This window comes from Zosterops lateralis (genome assembly GCF_965231275.1).
Source record: "Zosterops lateralis genome assembly, chromosome: 4".
NCBI lineage: Eukaryota > Metazoa > Chordata > Aves > Passeriformes > Zosteropidae > Zosterops > Zosterops lateralis.
In genome coordinates this window covers 74,192,782-74,213,438 of record NC_139765.1, presented here as the reverse complement: position 1 = coordinate 74,213,438, position 20,657 = coordinate 74,192,782, and the positions used below count along the sequence as shown (strand labels likewise).

At 50.5% G+C, this 20,657-nt stretch overlaps 1 protein-coding gene across 1 annotated transcript in view; it reads left to right on the top strand.

Moving 5' to 3' along the window:
* Positions 1-20,431, top strand: part of GOLGB1 (golgin B1) — a gene marked incomplete at its 3' end in the record, with an annotated part of 48,503 nt that extends 28,072 nt beyond the window's left edge. Inside the window, exons 20-37 of the mRNA XM_083860656.1 lie at positions 604-738; positions 2,293-2,398; positions 2,773-2,904; positions 6,282-6,386; positions 8,550-8,633; positions 9,737-9,810; positions 10,408-10,537; positions 11,742-11,852; positions 12,218-12,272; positions 14,184-14,312; positions 14,848-14,958; positions 15,610-15,665; positions 16,809-16,878; positions 17,107-17,240; positions 17,844-17,954; positions 18,431-18,740; positions 19,458-19,529; positions 20,295-20,431. Coding sequence (XP_083716782.1) covers positions 604-738; positions 2,293-2,398; positions 2,773-2,904; positions 6,282-6,386; positions 8,550-8,633; positions 9,737-9,810; positions 10,408-10,537; positions 11,742-11,852; positions 12,218-12,272; positions 14,184-14,312; positions 14,848-14,958; positions 15,610-15,665; positions 16,809-16,878; positions 17,107-17,240; positions 17,844-17,954; positions 18,431-18,740; positions 19,458-19,529; positions 20,295-20,431 — 2,062 coding nt within the window. The remainder of the gene's footprint in view (positions 1-603; positions 739-2,292; positions 2,399-2,772; positions 2,905-6,281; positions 6,387-8,549; positions 8,634-9,736; positions 9,811-10,407; positions 10,538-11,741; positions 11,853-12,217; positions 12,273-14,183; positions 14,313-14,847; positions 14,959-15,609; positions 15,666-16,808; positions 16,879-17,106; positions 17,241-17,843; positions 17,955-18,430; positions 18,741-19,457; positions 19,530-20,294) is intronic.
* Positions 20,432-20,657: the final 226 nt, after the last annotated feature.

Genomic DNA, 20,657 nt, shown 5'->3' with positions numbered 1-20,657 from the left:
GGCTAGTGATGAGCCTGTTGCTTTTACTCTGTACCAGTGTGTTGGGAAAACTCAGTCCCACACTAGGATATTGTGGACTTGGAGGAACTGTTGTATGCACTTGGTAGCTGTCATTAGCTCTTCGGATTAGACATTCAAAAAAACCCACAAGGACAACATGCAGCAGCAATGCCAGCCAAACCAGCATCTTGGATCTGGTGGGCTGCATCCTCGGTAGCTGCTGAAGTATGTTAATGGTCCTGGTCTCAAGGTCGTAGCCTGAGAGTGTGTGTGGACTGAGATGTAGTGCAGGATTCCTTTTAACCTTCTGAAATTAAGATCTAGAACATGATTCCTCAAACCTTTTCAAAATAATTTTCAGAAGGTGGAGCCATCTTGACAAAGCCAAGGAACTCCTTCCTGATGTGAAACAGAAGCTTCAAGAGATTTATCTTCTCTCATGCTTTCCAAATAGTTCAAATGTAGTAAAGATGACTAAGTCTCCTGTGTGAGCTGGGAGGTAATTTGAGTCTGTTCACACACTGCCTATCAGTGAATGCAATAGAATCACAGTAGTTGGTGAATTAGGCCTTTTTTGGCATATGCTTTGTTATTTTCTGACAGGTTGTCTGAAACAGAACATTTACATAGCAGCACAAAGCAGGATATGAAGTATTTAGAGGAGCAGCTGGAGGAAGAACGAGATCGTCGTCTTGCTGCAGAGGAGGCACTTTTTGCAGCACAGGATCAGATCAGGAGGTGAGGCAGCCTGAGCAAACAAACAAGTGTGTTTTTCACACGTAGAAGTGTGTTTTCACTATTTCTGTTTTTCATTTGCACTTCATCACATCCTTCTATCAAATGGCACTGGGGGCACAGAGAAAACTGCCGTGTCTGTCACAGAATCACAGAAAGGCTGAGGTTGGAAGGGGCCTCCAAAGACCATCTGTCCCAACCCCCTGCTCAGCCTAGACCCAGTTGCCCAGGACCATGACCAGATGGCTGTTGAGTATCTCTAAAGAGGAGGACTTCACAACCTCCCTGGGCAACTGGTGTAGTGCTAAGTCACTCTTACTGTAAAAAAGTGTTTTCCGAAGTTCAGCAAGTTCAGTTCCTTCAGTTGTAGGCAGATGGAATGAGACAAATGATCAGATATTAGGACAAGTTCTGTCTAGAAATTAGATGCCAACTTTCTCGATTAGTTAAATTAACTGCTGGAAAATATAATTTGGAGACTGAGAATTGGGTGCAGACCGAAGAGGAGTTCTCATGCTTCCAGGGGATTTGTTTCCTCAGTATGCATTTGTCTGTCATGCATGAAACAGTTTTGACCTGAAGAATGTCACTCATTTTTAATGTATTGCCAATTAACATAAAGTTTTCATTAATTCAGTTATTGAGAAACAGTTAAACACTTATGAGAAAGGACTTTTGTCCACCTTTCCCAGGCTTAGCTTTAGCCTAGACCCCTCTCCTGCCCCATCCCCAGTATCCAGCACTGGGGTCTGCAGTGCACAGGACTCTGCATATCTCAGGGCACTGCAGAGATGCCCTGAGACTCAGCACAGCAAAGGCAGCTGGCCTGGACTAGATGTTGGAAATGCAGTGAGCAGCAGGATCAAAATGCTTGACTCCCCTCATTGACTATGGAGGGGGTTTTAGCACATGACCTGATTGTAGGCACTTGTGCTGTGCATTTCCTGGTAGTTCAAATAATTGGAGTTATAGGCTAGTGGGGTCTTCTACATGAAAACAATGCCTTTCTTCTGCCACACTTGCTGATTCAGCCAAAAAATAATGGTCTGTATGGAAGAATTCTGGATGAAGTTCCATGGTAATTGCTACACAGTTGGGACAACTGTAGCTCCTTCTGGCATTAAAGTCTATAAAAGCCTCCTGCAGCTGATCTCACTAATGAATGGTAGCCCCAGGATGCAACTGCTGCCTCTGTCACTAGAAAATAGGAAGAACTGGCACTATTGCAGCCAGAGATGGCTTCCAAAATAATTTCACAGAAGTTAAAACATACAGGTGTATTATCTGCCCTGGCTTCTTTCAAGTCACACTATAAAATTTCACTTGAAAGGAGGAAGGACTCCTGCTAATTGGGTCACCCTGTTCTTTTGCTCATTGTGAGCTCAGGAGACATGACACCTGTACAAATGGAATCAGTTCTTGGCAAGTGAAGCCAGGGCTTGCTTGCAGGGGTTAATTTCTTTTCTGAGAAATACCTTCTTTCCTAAGCTTGATTACAGTGTTTATTTGGGGCATCATAATAAGAAACTGCATTTAATTTCTTGTTTGTTGTGGCAGGTTGCAGTCAAGTGAGTGGGCATCTTCCTTAAGTGCCAGCATTGATATGACTCCAAGTCACGAGCAGTCCCTGCTGATCGACTCCATGGATAATAATTCCAGCAGAGTAAGAATTTAAATAAGATTTCACAGCTGTCAATTATGTGAGCCCCAGCTTATTCAAGAAACTGTGAACTACAGCAGTTAAATTCCTCTGTAGACACACATAAATTGGTTGGGGACTGTAGTTTTTCTGCTCTCACCATGCTGGAAACAAAACTGCATGGGGCTGGTTCATGGGCGACCTGCAGAGAACAGGGGAAGGGGAATATTTCATGAGGATTGCCCTAATGTTAGGACCTGACAGTGGAATGATTTGGGGAAGGTTTATGCTCATTAGTTTAAACAAGCATACCTGCATGGTCTGGAGAGCTCTGGGTGAGGGCAGCTGGGGACAGAGCCATTCCTTGTAGTGACTGGAGCCTCTCTTTACTCTTCCAGGCTCGGAGCACTCTCGGACTACGACGCCTGTTACGCTCTCTCTTCCGCTCCCGGACCCACTTGCCCCTGATAGCAGCCACATATCTGCTTGCTCTCCACGTCCTGCTCTTCCTGTGCTTTACAGGCCACCTGTGAGCAGGAGTGACAGCCTTTTCTCAAGCCCCAGCCCTGTGTGTGCTGAGGGCCTGCACACCCTCATGGAAGGGCAGCACTTCCCCCAGCTGCAGCCTTTCCCAAACCAGCCCTGAAGCAACAGCTGCACCCAGCACCTGGGTGCTGCTGTCAGTGTCAGTGCTGGGGATGGGGAACTGCTCCCAGGAAATCTGCCTTTCCCTCGGTGTTTCTACATGAATGGTTCATTTTCTGAGCCAGAGTTGTGCTGCAAGCCTCAAGGACAGCATCTGTTCCTGTACCTGGAAGTAGCACCACTCATTTTAGATAGTATTGTGCTGCAGTAGAAATAAGAAAAATACTCTTGAGTTGCTGCAGTACTTCAGTACTTCTAAAACTGCACAATCTTCCCCCTCTTAGGCTGAATCCATGAGTGGGGTTGGGGGAGCACTGTAGCTGGATGTAAAAGAATTGTCTTCCCTTTCTTCCACCCCTTAGATTCGCTTCATGGCTCAGAGCTGTCTGAAATGCATATCCTAAGGAAGGTATGGGCACCTTAAGGAATGTGAATCTTAAAATCACGTTTCCTGCTCAGTTGCATCTCCTGTTGAGGAAGGGCCAAAATTAGTATATCTGGCCCTGGTGAGCATTCCATTTAAAATCAGTCTTATGTCTGCCCTGACAAGCCTGTAAAATAATGCAAATAACTTAGTTATTTAAAAGGAATAGGAAACATGAAACTTTTTAGCTCTTAAATTAAAAACCCTCCTATTTATAGCATTTGTGCACCTCTCATGATGGAAGGTGCTGCCTTACCTCTAGAAATTAGAGCAGCCCTGCTCCTGCCTCCTCATCCACTCATCACAAGACTGAACCTGCACAGGCCGTGTTGAAGGGGTCCATAATGTGCTGTGTGGGCCCAAAGCAAAGGCAGAAACTCCAGGAATAAACACTCTACCCTGTGCTGAGGAAGGAGCCAGAGTTCTGAAACCTTCTGGTATCTCTGGTGTATACAGGTGCTGCTGGTGTTTGGGCATGTTTGGACCCAACTCAAATGATGCAAATGGACTGGAGCTTTTAGGATATGTGGAAATATGGATATATTTCCATATGTTTTCCAGAAGGTTCCTGAATTTGAGACTGCCCTCTTCCAAAAGGAGAATGTTGAATGCACAGGAAGTTCCAGTTGTATTCACTGTCAGATCCCAAGTGGTCATTTCATTCAGAGTCCTGGCCAGGAGAATTGTACCTGCCTCTTAGTAGAGCATTAACAGTCACATTTTTCCCATGGGAAAGAGGTAGTTCTTTTGATATTGCTGGTAAATTAAGCTGCTCTAGCCAGTGCAGAAAGCCTGTTTGAGGATGGATTGATTTCACTGGTAGCTCAACCAGCTGGATCTCTGGCAGGTCCAGAGCACTGGCACTACATACCATTTTGTGGACTGTCCATGATGATCAGTGTGAACTTCCTCTAACTGTCAAATTCAGTGACCAGATATTTTGTCTATAGCTTCCTGGGCTATGAGCTCCTGTATGTATAATAAAGTTTATTTTTCAGATGGAATTTGTGTAACCTTGTCATGTAACTGTCCAAGTGGAGGGTGTGGTGCTGCTGTATCACCACACCTTGTGTGGGACACGGTGGGACTGCAGGTCTCTTTTGTGATGGTTGCAGAAGCTCTGTTTCTTTATACAATGTGAATGCCTAGGTAATGACCTTTTTTCCCTTTCTCACCTCTTGCTCAGCCTTTTTCAGCTGACAAAGTAAGGAAATAGCACTTGAATAGGCAATGGTTCATGGCAGGGGTGTGTGGAACTAATGATTTTAAGGTCCTTTCCAACCCAAACCATTTGCATGCATCATGAAAGCAATTCCAGTGAAACAATATCTTCTTGGGTTTACTTTTCCACATTTGCCTGAACACTGCACCCTGTAAGAGTTGTGCAACCCCAGGACAGATACAGAGGTTGGCAACAGTGAGCTGGAATGTGCTGATAATTCGCATGTTATAGTTAAACTGTCTCCTTCCAACTTTCTGTAGCCAAAACCAGGTACCTTTGTTCATAGTCACTGTTATAACCCCCCACTGCCTTCAGAACAAAAGCCAGTGTTGGGGTATTGTAGGGCTGTAGATAATGTTTCCACTAACAAGAGCAAGGATTATAAGCAAAGTATTTTTCCTTAAAGCCCATGCATTTTTTTCTTGAACTGAAGATAGGCAGTGATGCTAAATTTATCTGATGCTTCAGATAAATTTAAATGTTTTATACCTGCAGATGGAGCAGTTATAGCTTAGATTAAATACAGAAATAAAACCTCAAAAGGAACTCCTGGTTTGCTAAGCATAGTCTGACTGAACAGCTTTGTGGTTTGACCTGATGAAAGATAGGGGGGGCCTTTTAGCTGATGTTTCCTGTCTCAAACATTTCAACATTTTGTTTCTTCTCCAATGGACATGTCCTGCCTTGACTTTTGATCTGTCTTCAATAGAGCCTGAGAAGGAGGTCAGCCAGAGAAGCTGTGCTCTGTCATCCCTGGGACACTCAGGGCAATTCAGCACCACCACTGAGGCTGGGACAGGGTCTGGTTTTGTGCCAGGAGGAAACATCAGGGGTAGGGAGGAGTGGATACAAGTTACTGCATGGAGCTCTAAGGGGAGCCCTCCTGATCCTCTCAGCTCCTGTTACGGGACTGGTGTGAGGGTCTGGGAACAGCAGACAAAGCACAAAATGAGGTGCAAGGAGCGTATGCAGGTGCCCTCACTGAGAGCAGAATAACCCACTCTCATAATGAGCATTAAGGCCAGTGCTGAGGAGAAACAACAGAGGGATACAGTCACAGGTGAGTCGCCCCTGAGCACACTGAAAGCACCCATGTGCTGGAGTCTTTTCAGGAGTGTTTGCTCTCTTCCAGAAGCCTGAGGCAGGAATGTCACCAGACAACCGACTTAAAATCAGTGCAGCCTTTGGACTGTGCCCATTCTGTTCTTTTTATGTGGGTACTGGTGATACTGCAACAAGAAGTCCAAGTTTGATCAAAGGAGTTTTCAGGGCCCTGGGCAGAATGGGAAAAGGTTGAGGAGGACAGTTAGTGTTCTCCTTAATCTTCCGAGTAATGGGGAGAGATACTGAAAGTAAAAGGCATGTTCAAAACCTGGCTCCAGGATTTGCACTTCCACCAGAACTTTGTTTCTTATACTCATCTGAGAGTCTTTAAAACACAAGGCCTGCTGGGACCTGATGGGATCAGTCCAGTGTGGTGATGGGAGAGCTCTGGGTCTGCACTGCATCAGTGTCTCAGGGCAGAGCAGAGGTAGCCTGCAGGGGAACTGCAGCTCTGGGACTCATGACTTGAGTAGAGCTGGGGGCTGGGATGCAGGAAGTGAAAAGAGCTGAAGTTAAAACAGGAACTTGAGCAGACACAAGCCCAAAGCTGTCTTGGGCAGCAGGTCCTTGAGCAAAAAGCAGCAAGTTTGCCAGCAGGAACTGGTGAGCCTTTAAAGGTAAGAAAACTTGAGGGGGGTTTGGGAGTGGAAAGTGAGAAATTACTACAAAAAAGTGTAGTGTTTGGTGGGCAAATATAACTCCTTCCTGACCAATCACGTTTAAGTGGGCAATTCTCAGAATTTGCTTCTCTGTTGTCCTGTCATCATTGTGGTTCTTGTGTCTGAGGCTCTAAAGAACCACATTTCCAAATCTACCAGCCTGAATGTGCTATGGTAGCCCTATATTTGTGCTATAGTGGATGTTTTCCTTGGGGAAAATAGGACAAAAAAAGGGTTGAAATGCTACCCTGGCTGATATTTATCATATAGACAGAGTCCAGAGCCTCATGATGCAATTATAGCCTGTGGTTTGTCATGGTTCCCACAATACATGGCAGGTGGTTTGGAGAATGGGTGGTCAAGAACCACTTACAGCAGCGTTTAAAACTTTGAGCTATCTTATTTGAGCTCAAATCAGCTGCCCTGACGATGAGCAGCCCTGTGCTAGCTGGTTATTATTGCTGGTCTATGCTTTACAAAAATGACCAATGAACTTCAAAAATCTTTGGTGTGAGAGACATCAATAAATGAGGGAGGGGAAAAGAAGAATAAACGTGATGTTAGATGGGGCCATGTTGTCCACATGAGCCTTTCTGCTTCCCCTGCCTCTAATTGCAATTAGCTGTGTTCAGTTTGGCACCGGATTGCTGTCAGTGGGGAATGGCACAGACCAGCTGTGGTCCTAAGGCACCTGGAGAGGGCCTAAAACCAGGTCTGCCTCAGCCCTTCAACTTCTCCCTTAGCTGACTACCTGGCCTTTGCTTAGCAAAAGAATCATCTCTGCTGTGCTCATTTGGTTTCTGTTCTCTTCACTCCCTGGTCTTACAATGCTGGTTCTCTGGAAAGGACAGCTTGAAACTGAGCACTGCACTGTACTAAGCCTGAAGGTTATTCACTTAGGCAGCTTTTGATGTGGGACAGTTAATTACTTAGCTTAAACAGAGAATTACTTAATTACTCAGCATATACATTTTGCTTTCACAGAGGGCAACTGCCCCAGGTGCTCAGGGCTGTCTGAGGCTTCCATGCAGCCATGGGAGTGAGGGCGTAGCACAGCTGAGCACCACATGGTAAAAGGTGCTCTTAACTGAAGATCCAGCACTCAGGAGGTCTCTTCCTTCCTGTTGATTTGGTCACAGTTTGGGGTGATGGAGAACAGGGCTCAGCTCAGTCCTTCCTCCACATTCTCTTCAATCTTTCTGCCCCATGGAGAAGCTGCTTTGGGCAACAGAAAACTTGTGGTTCCTCAACACTGCAGGCAGTAAAAGGGGAGGGTTAGGAAGGGATGGGGCTCTGATGAGAGTGATTGCTCTGGAGTGTAAGGAGCAGCCCATTATTCTTCCCTCCCTCATTTTGTAAAAACTCCATTGTTTGAGGGGAGCTTTTTCATCATGTTTTTTCACCGTCACCTTGAAAATGAAACGCAGGGGTTTTAGATTTCACATTACTTTTAACTTCCACTTCCTGGGCCCATCACTTCCTCCAGGCCTGCAGGAGTGGTTCCACCACAGCCTCAACCAGTTTAGCCCTACATTGCTCTTAGCCCCATTTCCCATTTTCTCCACGTGACAGATGTGAACAGCACAACAGCATCAGCTCTGTCACATCACTGTCCAGCCTTGCTCTGATCCTTCTCTGGGCTACTGGGCAGGGATTAAAAGGTTGAAAAGAGAGAAGAGGCTTGAGGAATCCACCTCAGTTCCAGCAGCACAGTGTCACGGTGCTGGATCATGTCACAGTGGTGTGTGAGACCATGTTAACAGGGGGGTAACACAGGGAACAGCCTCCCACAGCACAGAAAATTAATGTGTGTTGGAAAAGCAGAATCTGGTAATTGGATCTCAGCATCCATTTACATTGCAATAAGGTGTGTGGTCCTACTGCAGAGACAGGGTGCACGAAGGCTGTGGTTTACACCAACTCCCTGTGTGGTTTGCTGTAAGACGTGCTGGGGCTCAGGAGCATCTATTTTGGGGTGCCCTGTGCTGTTATGAGGGACAGATGTGTGAGGACAGGTGGCCTCTAAGGACCCCCTCCAGCCCAGGTCCTGCTGTGACTGGGTATAAGGCACCTGTGGCCATGTGTGGCCACCCTGGGTGACACCACGTCCTTGTTGTGCAGATGTGGAAAGCAGTTGTGGGACACAACGTGTCAGTGAAAGTGGAGACTCAGGGGGACGACTGGGACACGGATCCTGATTTTGTGGTGAGTACCTTGTGTGGTAACTGTTACCCTGGTGGTGTGAAGAGCTCCTGGCCCTGGGTGCTCAGCTGGGCCGGGGCCCAGGGCTGCAGCAGCACTGGCAGGGCAGGATCAGCCAAGTGCCATCGCAGGTACTGCCTGAGCCACCTCCGACACATCTCCAGGTTTAGTCTCCAGAACTTCCTACATCATTGCACACCCCGTGTCTGACCACAAGTAATGGCACTTAAGGAGGGCACAATGTGCAGGGTTTCTTAAACGTGCTCTCTGGTAACTTCCCTTGTCCTCTCCACAGCGTATGTTACAAGACACAGCAAACACATTTTCTCTGTCCCACACTGTTTGTGACTGTAGAGGATCCAGGATTTCCCTCATTTATCTTTTTTCCAGATGAAAAATCCTACTCTGTTTACAGTCAACTTGTGCAGGTGCAGCTCTGTGCCTCTTACAATCTTATTTTCTGTCTAGTTCAGCTCAGAGTGAGCTGGTGAGAGAGTGGAAGTGGAACCTTCTGCATTCATGCAGGGTCATGATTTTCATTTGGTTCTCTATTACTTTCCTAATAAACCTCTCCTGTTGGACAAGAGTCCTGCGTTTTTGAGGTTCAGTCTTGCCTAATTATTTCTAGTAAGAAATTCTAGTTTGGGGCAGAAAATCAAATTCCTTTCTGATAGTTTCAAGTTATTAATGTTTTAGATAAAACCTACACTGTCTTGTTTTCTTGCTCACTTAGTTTCTTCTGTTTGTGGAAGCATTCAAACTAAGCATGAAGAGAATAAGACTTCGCATTAATTTTTTCATTCTATTTCATACATATGTATTTTCAGCTTTATGGCATACTAGGAAAGACTTTGTTGATGCTTCACTTTATAGAATAATGTTAAATGTAGACCTCCCACAAACCCACAACGCAGGGCAGTGACAGCCAGGCCGGGGCGCTGAGGTCACTGCGGCTTCTCCAATAATTTCCCCGACCAGCGAATTCCGCACCTGCCGGGTGTCACCTCGGCCCTGCGGAGCGGGTGGGGGACACCGGCCCTGCCCGGCCCTGCCCGGCGGGGATGGGGTGCCCGGGCCGGGACTGACGGCGGCGCTTCGTCCCGCAGAACGACATCTCCGAGCGGGAGCAGCGCTGGGGAGCCAAAACCATCGAGGGCTCCGGCCGCGCCGGGCACATCGAGTGAGTGCGACCGGGACCGGGGACAGAGCGGGGACAGGCGGGTGGGGACCGGCTCCGGGGACAGACTGGGGACAGCCACGGGGGGGACAGGCCCCCGGGGACAGAGCAGGGACAGGCGGGTGGGGACCGGCCCCGAAGGCAGAGCGGGCACGGCCGGGGCGGGTTGCGGCGGGCGCCTCCCGGGGCCGGTTCTGCGGCTCCTCGCTGGTCCCGCCCCGCAGGTTTAGGGGATCACAGGAGAACCTGCACACCCGGCTGCCCCGGGGCAAAGGTGCCCGCCCTTCCCTGCCCGGGACAGCCCAGCGCAGCCCTGCAGGGTCCAGAGCGGCGCCCGGGAAAAGGAAGGTCCCGAGAAGGTCGGGGTGTAGCCCGAGCAGGGCGGCAGGAGAGGGGCTGGATGTCCTCCTGCTGAGCCCGTTGGTCCCCTGACCGTCCCCGGGGTCCCCTCTCAGGCACAGAGGCTGCATGTGTGGCCCAGGGGAGCGTGGGCAGCTGGCCCTGCGTGTGTCCTGCCGGGCTTTGGCTGAGCCAGGGGCACAAGGGAGCTCCAGGTGGCTCTGCAGAATCCCACACCGACCTGCCCTGTCTCTGTCTCAGCATCCATCAGCTGAGGAGCAAGGTGTCAGAGGAACACGAGGTCATCAAGAAGAAGGAGCTGGAGAGTGGCCCCAAGGCATCCTATGGCTATGGGGGTAAATTTGGAACAGAGCAAGACCGAATGGATAAGGTAACAGCTGTGGAAGGCTTCCTTGGCCCTTTATGAGAAAAGTGCTTTTCTCCTAAAGGGAATGGCATCCCTATTTGCTGGCCTGACCCTGAAGGGAGAGAATGGAGAGTTTGCATGGCTGCACAGATTCACACGTGTTCAGCTGGCCCATAATCTGCCTCCAGGATCTGTTTGAATTCATTTGTATAACCCATCTCTATAACTTCCTTGCAATGCTCCCTTTAGCTGTGAAGGACTTCCTGTGGCTGTTCAAGCCTGCTGAACAGTTAAATCTGGTGCCTCCCTACTTGTGCTTGGAGAACTAATGTATAATAATTCCATCCTCATATTCTGCATAACAGACCTCATATCTCCCCAAGATAAAGCCCTAGACATCAGATCTGGTCTATGTTTTATGAGAATCATTATCACACTACTTCCTGAATCTTTCAGCATTTAATTCTTCTTTCTCAGAAGAGATTATTAGATTGCAGTCGAGTTCTGTAGGTGTGGTCAGTGTGGGATTGAACCAGGATGGCAGGGTGAGAAAGACTGTCCTCAAAAATTCCCTGCTCTCCCTGCCAGAGCTGTTGTAGTCAGGAATGGCACACACTCCCCAGGAAAAGGGGCAGAAGCTGAACACTTTCAGCATCCTGGTGAAACCAGACAAAGGCCAAGAAGTTGCTCAACAAAAACACCCTCACTGTGGTCCAGCAGAGTCTGAGCACAGCCATTCCATTTTGGCATAGAGTGTCTGTGGTTCCTGGCCACAGCACCTCCAGCAGGGAGAGCAGGATCCTGGCCTGGCCTGTGGCCAGGTTTGCTTGCCCTCACTGTCAGATACAGAAATGGGGAATGGGTGCCAGACCTCTGCCTGGAGTCCTTGGCTGTGTGTGCCTATCTGCACCTTTCTCTTGTCTCCCCTGTGATTATCCACCATGCAACTCCACCAGCACTTGAGAGCAGCTGGCACTTGGCATCCCGTACTTTGCTTAATGAGCTGGCAGTGGGGATGGTTTGTGAGATGACAGCCCTTGAGGCTCCTCCCAGGCCTCAGAGCAGAGCTGCTGCTGGCAAAGGCCACGTGGAGAGCACGGGCACCATCACACTGTCAGCTTGGACCTGTTACCCTGCAGTTGTGAGCGTGTCAGCAGCATGTGGAGGCAGCTGTGGTGCCTCTGCCTGCCCACCACGGATGCTCATGTCACACTGTCTCTCCTCTCAGTGCGCAGTAGGACACGAATACGTTGCTGATGTTGGGAAGCACTCCTCCCAGACAGATGCAGCCCAGGGCTTTGGCGGCAAGTTTGGAGTCCAGCGGGACCGAGCAGACAAGGTGTGTTGGACAGTGCAGCTGAAATAGGTGCCTGTGGCCCGTGCTGCCCCTAGAGCCAGGTTGTGGCTCAGTTTTCAAAGCTCAGGGCACGCAGGGTGTGCCGTGGTCACACTGAAGCACAGCTCACCTGTGTGCAGGGCAGTGGCTGATGACACAGTGTGGGGCACCTGTGGGGGTACCTGGTGTGCATTGCTGTGGTGGTCCTGTCCCACCCAGGCAGAACTCTGCTTGTCCAGGGGCTGTGGTGTTTGCCCCTGCACGCTGCAGCACTGGGCAGGGAGCCAGTAACAGCCTGGCCCCAGGGGAGGGAGGCTGAGACCCACCTTGGCCCTGGATGACTGACAGTCCTTCCCTTCTTGTTCCAGTCAGCACTGGGCTTTGAATACAAGGGTGAGGTGGAGAAACACTCGTCCCAGAAAGGCAAGTCCATAGGCACATGTGGCCCCTTGACCCTTTGCCCAGCTTCTCTTCTGCTCCCGGTATCCTGTGCTGTTGGCTGTGGCACAGTCTCCTGTCTCTTGATTCAGATTCCTGTTCCCAGTCCATCACCCTTGTAGCCCCATTTGCTGCTGTCCTGTCACCATCCTCATACTGTACATCCTGCTGGTCTCTGTGCTTTGCTTTGGTGGAAACCCCGTCCTGGCTGAGCAGAGGAGACACCCCCACCCTGATGGATGGCTGGTGCTCCCTCTCCTCTCAAAGCCCTTTGTAGAACTGCTCCAGAGGAAGCCTGACCACTGCAGCACTTGAGAAGTGATTGCTGGAAAAGCAGCTCTGTAAGGAAAAGGTACACCAATGGATATAAAAGCAAGACCCTACAAAGCATCCAAACTTCTGCAGAATTCTGCAGATAATTCAACAAACAGTGCAATAATTGAAATTAAGGGTATTTTAAATATTCTGTACCAAAGAGAAGATGAGAGGGCATGATCTGTTGCTGTTTCAGGTAAATGTGAGGAATATTGCATTAGCAAGGAAAGAACTGGATCAGGTTCATTTAAAAGGAAACGATAAGAGAAGGAAAATGGTTTTGAGGCATTTGAGGCATTCTTGGCTCATCTTAAAATAATGAATGACATGCAGTTGTGCTCCATTAACATATTCTTGTAGACACATGAATTCATCAGGCTGTGTGAAACCACAGAAATTGCTCAGGAAATGGAAATGTCAGAAATAAAGTGTTTGGATTGCTTTTCATAAGAATGTGTCCATACTGGAAGCTCCAGCAGCAAGGTAACAGTCATAAAATCTGTGTTTACTGAAAACAAGTCTCTTAAAGATCCATTTATTTCATAACAGCCCCATAGGTAGATAATGGTTTATTCACAATAAGTTTAAGAATTTTTAGGACTTAGAGATGGCTGAGCTTCTATGAAACAGAGAACCATTCTGGAATACAAAATGTTCTTACACATATTTCTCTAGATCACAGCCTCCATGGATTGGTACAGCTGAAGTTGTTAGAGAAGCCTCAACTCAGTCCTGTGAAATGCAGACCTGTGAGAATAGCATCAGGGAACAGGGAGAGGTGACTCTGATTTACTCCTGAAGGGCAGGATTTAGTGACTGAGCAGGCAGGTGTCTGAAAGGAGGAGTCTGTACAGCCGGGAGTCAGGATGGAGGCTGGAATGTCTCAGGAATCAGCCAGTAATAACCAGGTGGTCCTTAGAAACCAGCTGAACATGGTTGAAGTCGTTAATAGATCACTGTTTTGGAGATGGAAAAAGGAGAGGTACAAGGCAACTGTGCTGTGCTCTCAGACAATGGCCAGGGTGCCAGGGAGAAGAGTGGGAGTAGGTCTGCAGAGAGGGGAGTTCAGCCTTGGTGGCTGTCCCCAGGGTCAGGTGTCTCCTCGTGGAAGCCGAGATTCCACAATTCCAAGTGTAAGTGCTTTTGCCATTCCTGTACTCCCAAGGCTCAGTGTCTTACTCACAGCCCCTTCCCGAGGCTGGCAGACCACAGGCTGAAATCCTGGCTCTGGAGGTGGGTGAGGGACTGATGTCAGTGGGATGAGCTGTCAGTGCCCAAGCCCTGCCTGGCTTTGCCTTCATGGTTGACAGAGCTCCCACTGTCCTTGGCATGTCCATTTTCTTCCTTTCCTTCTGGCCTGTTGTGTCTCCTGGTGCCCCCACCCCCATTTGCCTTGTCCCCCCATTCCTGTGGGCTCTCATCCCTGGTGCTCCTTGCCATCCACTCTCCCCTCCAACCCTTCACTTTCTGTGGTGTTTTCCATAATGTCTGCTGCTGTCCCTTCTCCCTGGGGGCCCTTCCCTATCCTCTCCTCACCAGCCCCATGCTGGGGGCAGCACTTGACTCCATACACCACCTCAGATTACTCCAAGGGCTTTGGTGGCCGCTACGGAGTGGAAAGGGACAAGGTGGACAAAGCAGCTGTGGGATTTGACTACAAGAGCCAGACAGAGAAGCATGACTCTCAGAAAGGTGAGCCACAGCAGCCAGGTGAGCTGGAGGGGCTGGAGGTGCTGGAGGAGGTGAGGGAGCTGGGGGAGCCAGCTGAGGGAGGGAACAGGCAGTGTCAGGGCTGGAGCTGGGGACTGTGCCCACTGGTATTATGGGACATGGTGCAGGGCATTTGCAGTCTGCTGCAAGAATGGTGGAAGAGCTACAGGGAACTGCTGGGGATGGGCCAGGTGAGGAAAGGCATTGTACAGTACATGGCTGCTGAAAAGAGCTCAGGCTAAAGTAAGAGGAGCAGAAGAGTTCTGTGGGCATAGGGATCTCCTGGAGCATATCACCAAAGGAAGGGTGAAGGGGAAGCCCAGGCAGGTGCTAATAGCAGGTGACATATCCCAGGGAGGAGGGAGGGCTGTTGCTGCAGCACTGGTGGGAAATCTGGCTTTGTTTCATGTCTTTCTCTAAGTCCCGGGCATGGAAAACTTGTGAGAACAGCCTGAACTCACACTGCTGCCACTTGTCTCCTTCCCTCCCTTGTGTGTTCTCTTCCATGCCCTGATCTGGATCTCCATGGCTGAAGACTATTCTGTGGGCTTTGGTGGGAAGTTTGGGGTCCAGAGGGATCGTCAGGACAAGAATGCCCTTGGCTGGGACCATCAGGAAGAAGTGCAACCCCACGCATCCCAAAGAGGTGGGGGAATGTTGCCAGAGGTGGCAGCAGTTTCCTTAGAGCACACAGAGACCTGTGTCTGGAGCTTGTGGTTCATAGTAAGAGATCCAGCCACTGAAAACAGAATGTGTCCAGCATGCTGCAGAGCAGCTGAGACACAGTGAACCCCAAAGCACAAGGGCAGAGTGGGTGGCAGCTTGGACCAGTGGGGACATGGAATGTGAGTCCCTCAGTCAGGACTCCCAGACTCTGCTGTGCTTTCTCTGTGAGGAACATTCCTGAGCATAAGCTCATTGTAACCTCCCTGCCCCAGTTCTGCCCAGATTTGCTCTTTGCACACATGAGGCACACTGAAGGGAGGGGCTCTCAGGAATGAGGCAGAGCAGATCCCGGGAATGACTCATGTACAGCATGTTTGACCTCACGGAACAGGACCACGCTCCTCTCAGGTGGGGTGCCTTGGGCTCAGGTTTGGCAGCTGCAGCCCTGTGCCCTCAGCTGAAAGGAGGGTGGGATTAGTCCTAAAAGCTACTGTCCAGAGCACTTAGCTTTATCTATATGTCATCACATATGGAACTAACTAGAGATAACACATGCAAACTCACATCACTGGTCTCAGCATACCAAAGTCAGAGGTGCATACAAAATACTACAGCATTTTTTTCCATGCAGACTATGCCAAGGGGTTTGGAGGCCGTTATGGGGTCCAGAAGGATAGAGTGGATAAGGTAAGACTGCTGCAGCCTGCAATTCCTTCCTCCTAATCACTGCTTTTTGCCCAGCTGAAAGAGAAGAATTTGGGCATTTTGAGAATAAACTAACATGGTAAAAATAAGGATTATTTGGGCAAGTAACTAAGTCTCAGATTGCCTGGTCCTCAGGAATGGGGAAATGCTGAATTCACTTCACCAGAGCAGAGCATAACAGACCCTCAGGCAGCCTGAACTCCCCTTTGGTAAAGTTCTGGACACTCAGTATCACACTAAGGCTCACACAAAATACAAATGCTGTCATATACACAGTATGTCCAGGCCTCTGCTGTGACCTGTGGACACCTGGTTCTGAGCCTGCAGGCTGGTTTGCGTGTTCAGGTGTGTTTTCTGCAGGGAGAGCAGAGCTGCTGTCGGGGCTCCATGGCTGTTGTCAGCCCCAGCCTATTGTGACACCTGGTGTAAAGCGTCAAGCTGAAATCTGGGTCCTACCTGCTCGTTCCTTTTTGCATGAAGTAGTTTTCTCATGAAAGCAGATAAACCCTTCAGCCTTCTCTATCTCACTTTGGTTTTCCTTCACCCTCCCCACCAATCCTATTCCCGGTCCAGCCTCTCTCCATAACTCCTGAAGCCAGTGATGCCACAGGTGTTCACACACAGGTGCTGGTGTCCAGCCTGTGGCCCTGCACACACAGGGCAGGTGAGGCAGCTGTGCATCCAGCAGGGAAGTGCCCTCAGGCCTCATGCCACGGGCTGTGCTGGGATGGATGCAGAGTGTCCCTGAGCCTGGGGAAGAGGCAGATGGCCAGGCATCCTCCCAGGCATCCTCCCAGCTCCTTGCCATGGTACAGGGAGTGCCCTCAAGCTCTGCTGTCCTGTGCCACTGCTCAGCCTTCCTGGGCTCCACAGCACCTTTCCAGCTCTCAGTGCCACCTCTTGGGTAGGGACACCTCTGTCCTTGACTGGGAGGCAACAGGCACATCCCCAGGACAGGGAGGTGTCAGAAGCAGGGACTGCAGCCAACCAAAGCCTCCCCTGGGTCAGGGCAGGTGTACAGGTGAGGACAAACACTCCTGGGAACAAAACTTGCCATCACCAGTACCCAAAGCCAGCACTGGCATTGCCCAACAAGCTGAACAATTCTTTCATTTCCTCTTGCAGAGTGCTGCTGGCTTTGATGAGATGGCAGCTCCTACCTCCTCCTATGAGAAAACAAGACCCCTGGAGGCAGGTGAGACCTGGGTACCAGCTCTGGGATTGGGAAGCTGTGGGACTCACAGTCCTCTGTGGCAGCCTGCTGGCAAGTGTGTGCTGTGGTGGGATGGGGCTTTAACCTGTGCTGGAGGGCAGGAGAAGGTGGCTGAACTGTAAGGAAAAGGCAGAGGTCTGGGTTTCTCCTGGATACTTGTGGTGGTGGAAGGAAGACGTAGGGCTGTGTCAATCGTCTGTCTCCTCACAGGAGCTGCCGGTGGCACCAGCAGCCTGCGGTCACGGTTTGAGCACATGGCCAGGTCGGCAGAGGAGGAGAGCAGGAGGAAGGCAGAGGAGGAGCGGGCGAGGCGGGCCCAGGAGCACCGGCTGGCCCGGGAGCAGGTGAGCCAGGGCTGTCTTGCCATGTCCTCCAAGACTCGTGACACAGACTTTTCCTCAGGGCCTTGCAGCTCCATGTCCTTCTATCTGGCCTCTTGAGGGTAACCTCCTGCCTAAACTTCTTCCCTGCAGCTGCCAAGAATGGCCACTGAGCTTCACCGCTGTCACTGCACTTTCCTTTCCAGCACACCAAACACTCATATAAGGGCATATCTGCACCCAACCATGGCACCTGTGCTCTGACCTCAGCTTCTTTTGCCTCTGATGCCTAGCAAACAGTGTGGCAACTGCTCCCCAGCATTGCTGTCGCAGCAGTCTGTATGTGGGATGCATCCCAGCAAACTGGAGGTGGCACCCAGCCCCTGTGTTCACCTGCCTTCCCACCTGGTGCTGTTCCTACACTCAGAGGACACGGGGGTGATAACAGTGAAGCTGTCCCCCCGTCAAAATGCTCCTCTTTGGGGCTGCCCCACTGTTGTCCCCAGCATGTGAGTGCCCAGGCCCAGAGCAGATTTGTAGGTGGAGGAAAATGTTCTGCGTCGCTCTGTTGGGAATGTGAACAGCCATTGTTCAAAGGGCCTGAACGGTCTGATGGCTTTTCTCCAGCAGGAAATCCCTCCCAGAGAGAAGGAGCACACTGTGGCAGCCCCTCCAGCCACGCCAGCCAGGGAGTCCAGGAGCACTGCTGGGGACCAGCCCGTGTCAGCAGGAGAGCAGGTGCCAAGGCAACCTGGGAGAGCTGGGGAGGGGAGCAGGCAGAGGGGATTGCACCTGGGAGGGGCTGTGCTGTATGTGCAGCCCTGCAGGAAGATGTGGAGCAGAGCCACGGGGTGTGAGAGGCTTTGGAAGGATAAAGGGGAGCACTGGGAAGGGAATGGGACATGGCTGCACAGCACCTGACCCCATGGGACAAGCTCTGGGAGTGGGTCACTGCAGTGGCACTACCATGGGCTGTAGTGAAGTATGAACAGAATTCAAACACGTGAGTCCTGAGGGTCTCCAGAGCAATCCCAGCTGTGGTTCAGCACGGCCCAAGTAGCTCAGCTGTTTCCCTGGTGTGCAGGGGACGATGCTCCAGTTGTGCCCTGGCAGCAGGAAAGGGGCTGCCTTGTGTCAGGTGCTGGGAGTCAGGGAAGAGCTGCCTGTGGGTGCTTTGCAGGTGACTTTCCTGTCACTTTCCCACCACATGTCAGGAGGCCCAAAGGGAGGATGAAGAAGTACCACCCACTTTGCCACCAAGGCCAGCAGATCTGGATGCAGAGCTGTGCAAGGTCCCCAGCCAGGGCCAGCCCACCTACAGTGCAAGTTTGGATGTTGGTGGAGACTATGAGGAGCTGCCAGAGCCCTCTGACTACTGCGACATTACCAGTGGAGGGGCTGAGTATGAGGAGCTGCCAGCCCCGCTGGGAAAACTGGATGCCACCTATGACTTGGCAGAAGATGGAGGTGAAGACTATGAGGTGATCATTCCTCAGGAGCCCAGACAGAGCCAGCCCCACCTGGGTGAGTACTGATGGAAGAGCCCATGTCTCGAGGAGCTTGTACCTGTCCACTAACCTCACTGGGTGTATGGCACAAACTCCAGAGGGAATTTTTACCCTGAAGTCTACTGTGGTCAGGATAGCAGCTTCTGATGATGGAGACTTGGTTGTGTCCCACTTCCCTGCCCAGCTCTAAGGTGCAGATGAGCTGCATGGGATGCTGGACCAACAGCAGGAATCTGCTGGATCAGGGTCTGGGCAGGAGGCTGCCACAGACCCTGGAGAAGCTGGACGTGGTCCCTTGCTGCAGTTTCCTGGCAAGTAGCTGCCAGTGCTGCCCTGGGGCAGCCCGTTCCCCACACAGCTGCTCTTCCTGAGACCTGGTCGGGTGAAGTGTCCCGGTGTGAGGAGTGCAGGTAGCCTTTATTCAAGCACAGGAGCAAACTGCACGGGCTGCTGTCAGTGCTTCCACTGCAGCTTTGCTGGTACTGGAGATGGCAAGTGAAGAGGTTGGAGTTATTCCCAGCCTTTTTCTTGGGAGAGGAGAATGAAAGATCAGGACCCAACTGTCTCCTTGGAGAAGGGGAGGGAACTCACACCTTGCTTTGGGCTGTGGTGCACCTCTCCTTGCTGGCAGGGTTTGGATTTGCTTTCCCAGAGCTGGGCTGGAGGGTGGCACTGACCAGGACTGTGTGGCTGCTTCAGCCTCTGTCTCATCTGTCTGTCCTGTGTTCTGCAGGGAGCATGGACAGTGCTCATGAGGGGCAGAGCCCCGGGATCTGTGCAGTGGCTCTCTACGATTACCAAGGAGGTGGGTCTGCCCTCAGGGCTCAGGGGAAGGCTCTGTGCCCCGGCAGGGCTGTGCGACAGGGACATGGGGGTTCACCATATCAGCAGTGGGGAAACAACTGTGACTTGGTGGTTTAAATTTCTTCCCCCTGGGAAGCAGAACGAGACCTGGCTTGGGAACTGTTGTGGCGTAGGAATAGTATTCTCCAATTTAGTACTCCCAGTAAAAAAAAACGTGCATCACTTCTCCTCTCCAATTGGAGGCACAAACAGGCAAAGATCACAAGCTGAGATAAGAACAATTTACTGGAAACAGCAATAAGAAAGCAAACAGTAACAGCAACGTTAATAACAAAAGGTATATGAAAAGAAATTATTCACACGGGAAAACACCCACCAGTAGACAATACTGGATGTCTCCCTCCACCACATTTTATCAGCCACAAGAAACCCCGTTTTCCTTGGAATCAAGTGTCCCTTTCCCCCACCCCTGGCAATGACATGAGGTGGTACAGAATAACCTCAGTATATTGGTCATGGCCCCTCCCAGCCACTGCAGAAAATTAGCCTTATCCTGGCTCAAAGCAGGGTCTTTCATCTATGAGGTCTTGCTCTTTCTCTGCTTTAACTCTGCTGTTGGATGGGAATTGGGTGAGGTAAACTCTTGGAGGTTACCAGAGCACTTGTTCTGTCTTCTGCCTGGGGGAAGGTGGGAGGAAGGAAGTGAACCAGCTCTCTCTGGGGTTCTCTTTTCATTCTGACTGTCTTTTATTGACAATTTTTGCAGATGGAGATGATGAGATTTCTTTTGATCCCGAGGACACAATCACGCACATTGAGATGGTGGATGAGGGCTGGTGGCGGGGACAGTGCCACGGCAGAGTCGGCCTCTTCCCAGCAAATTATGTGAAGCTTCTGCAATGAAATGTGCACAGTGCAAGCTGCCTCCTTCCAAACTTCTGCCTCTGTCGTGGTTTGACACTGCCAAATGCCAAGCACCCACAAAAGTCACTCACTCACCCTCCCCTGCCACAGCTGGGCAGAGGAGAGAAAAATCTAATGAAGGGTTCATGGCTTGAGATGAGGACTGGGAGAAAAGACACCAAGGGCAAAACAGGCTCGACTTAGAAGTGCAAAGTTAATTTTTTGC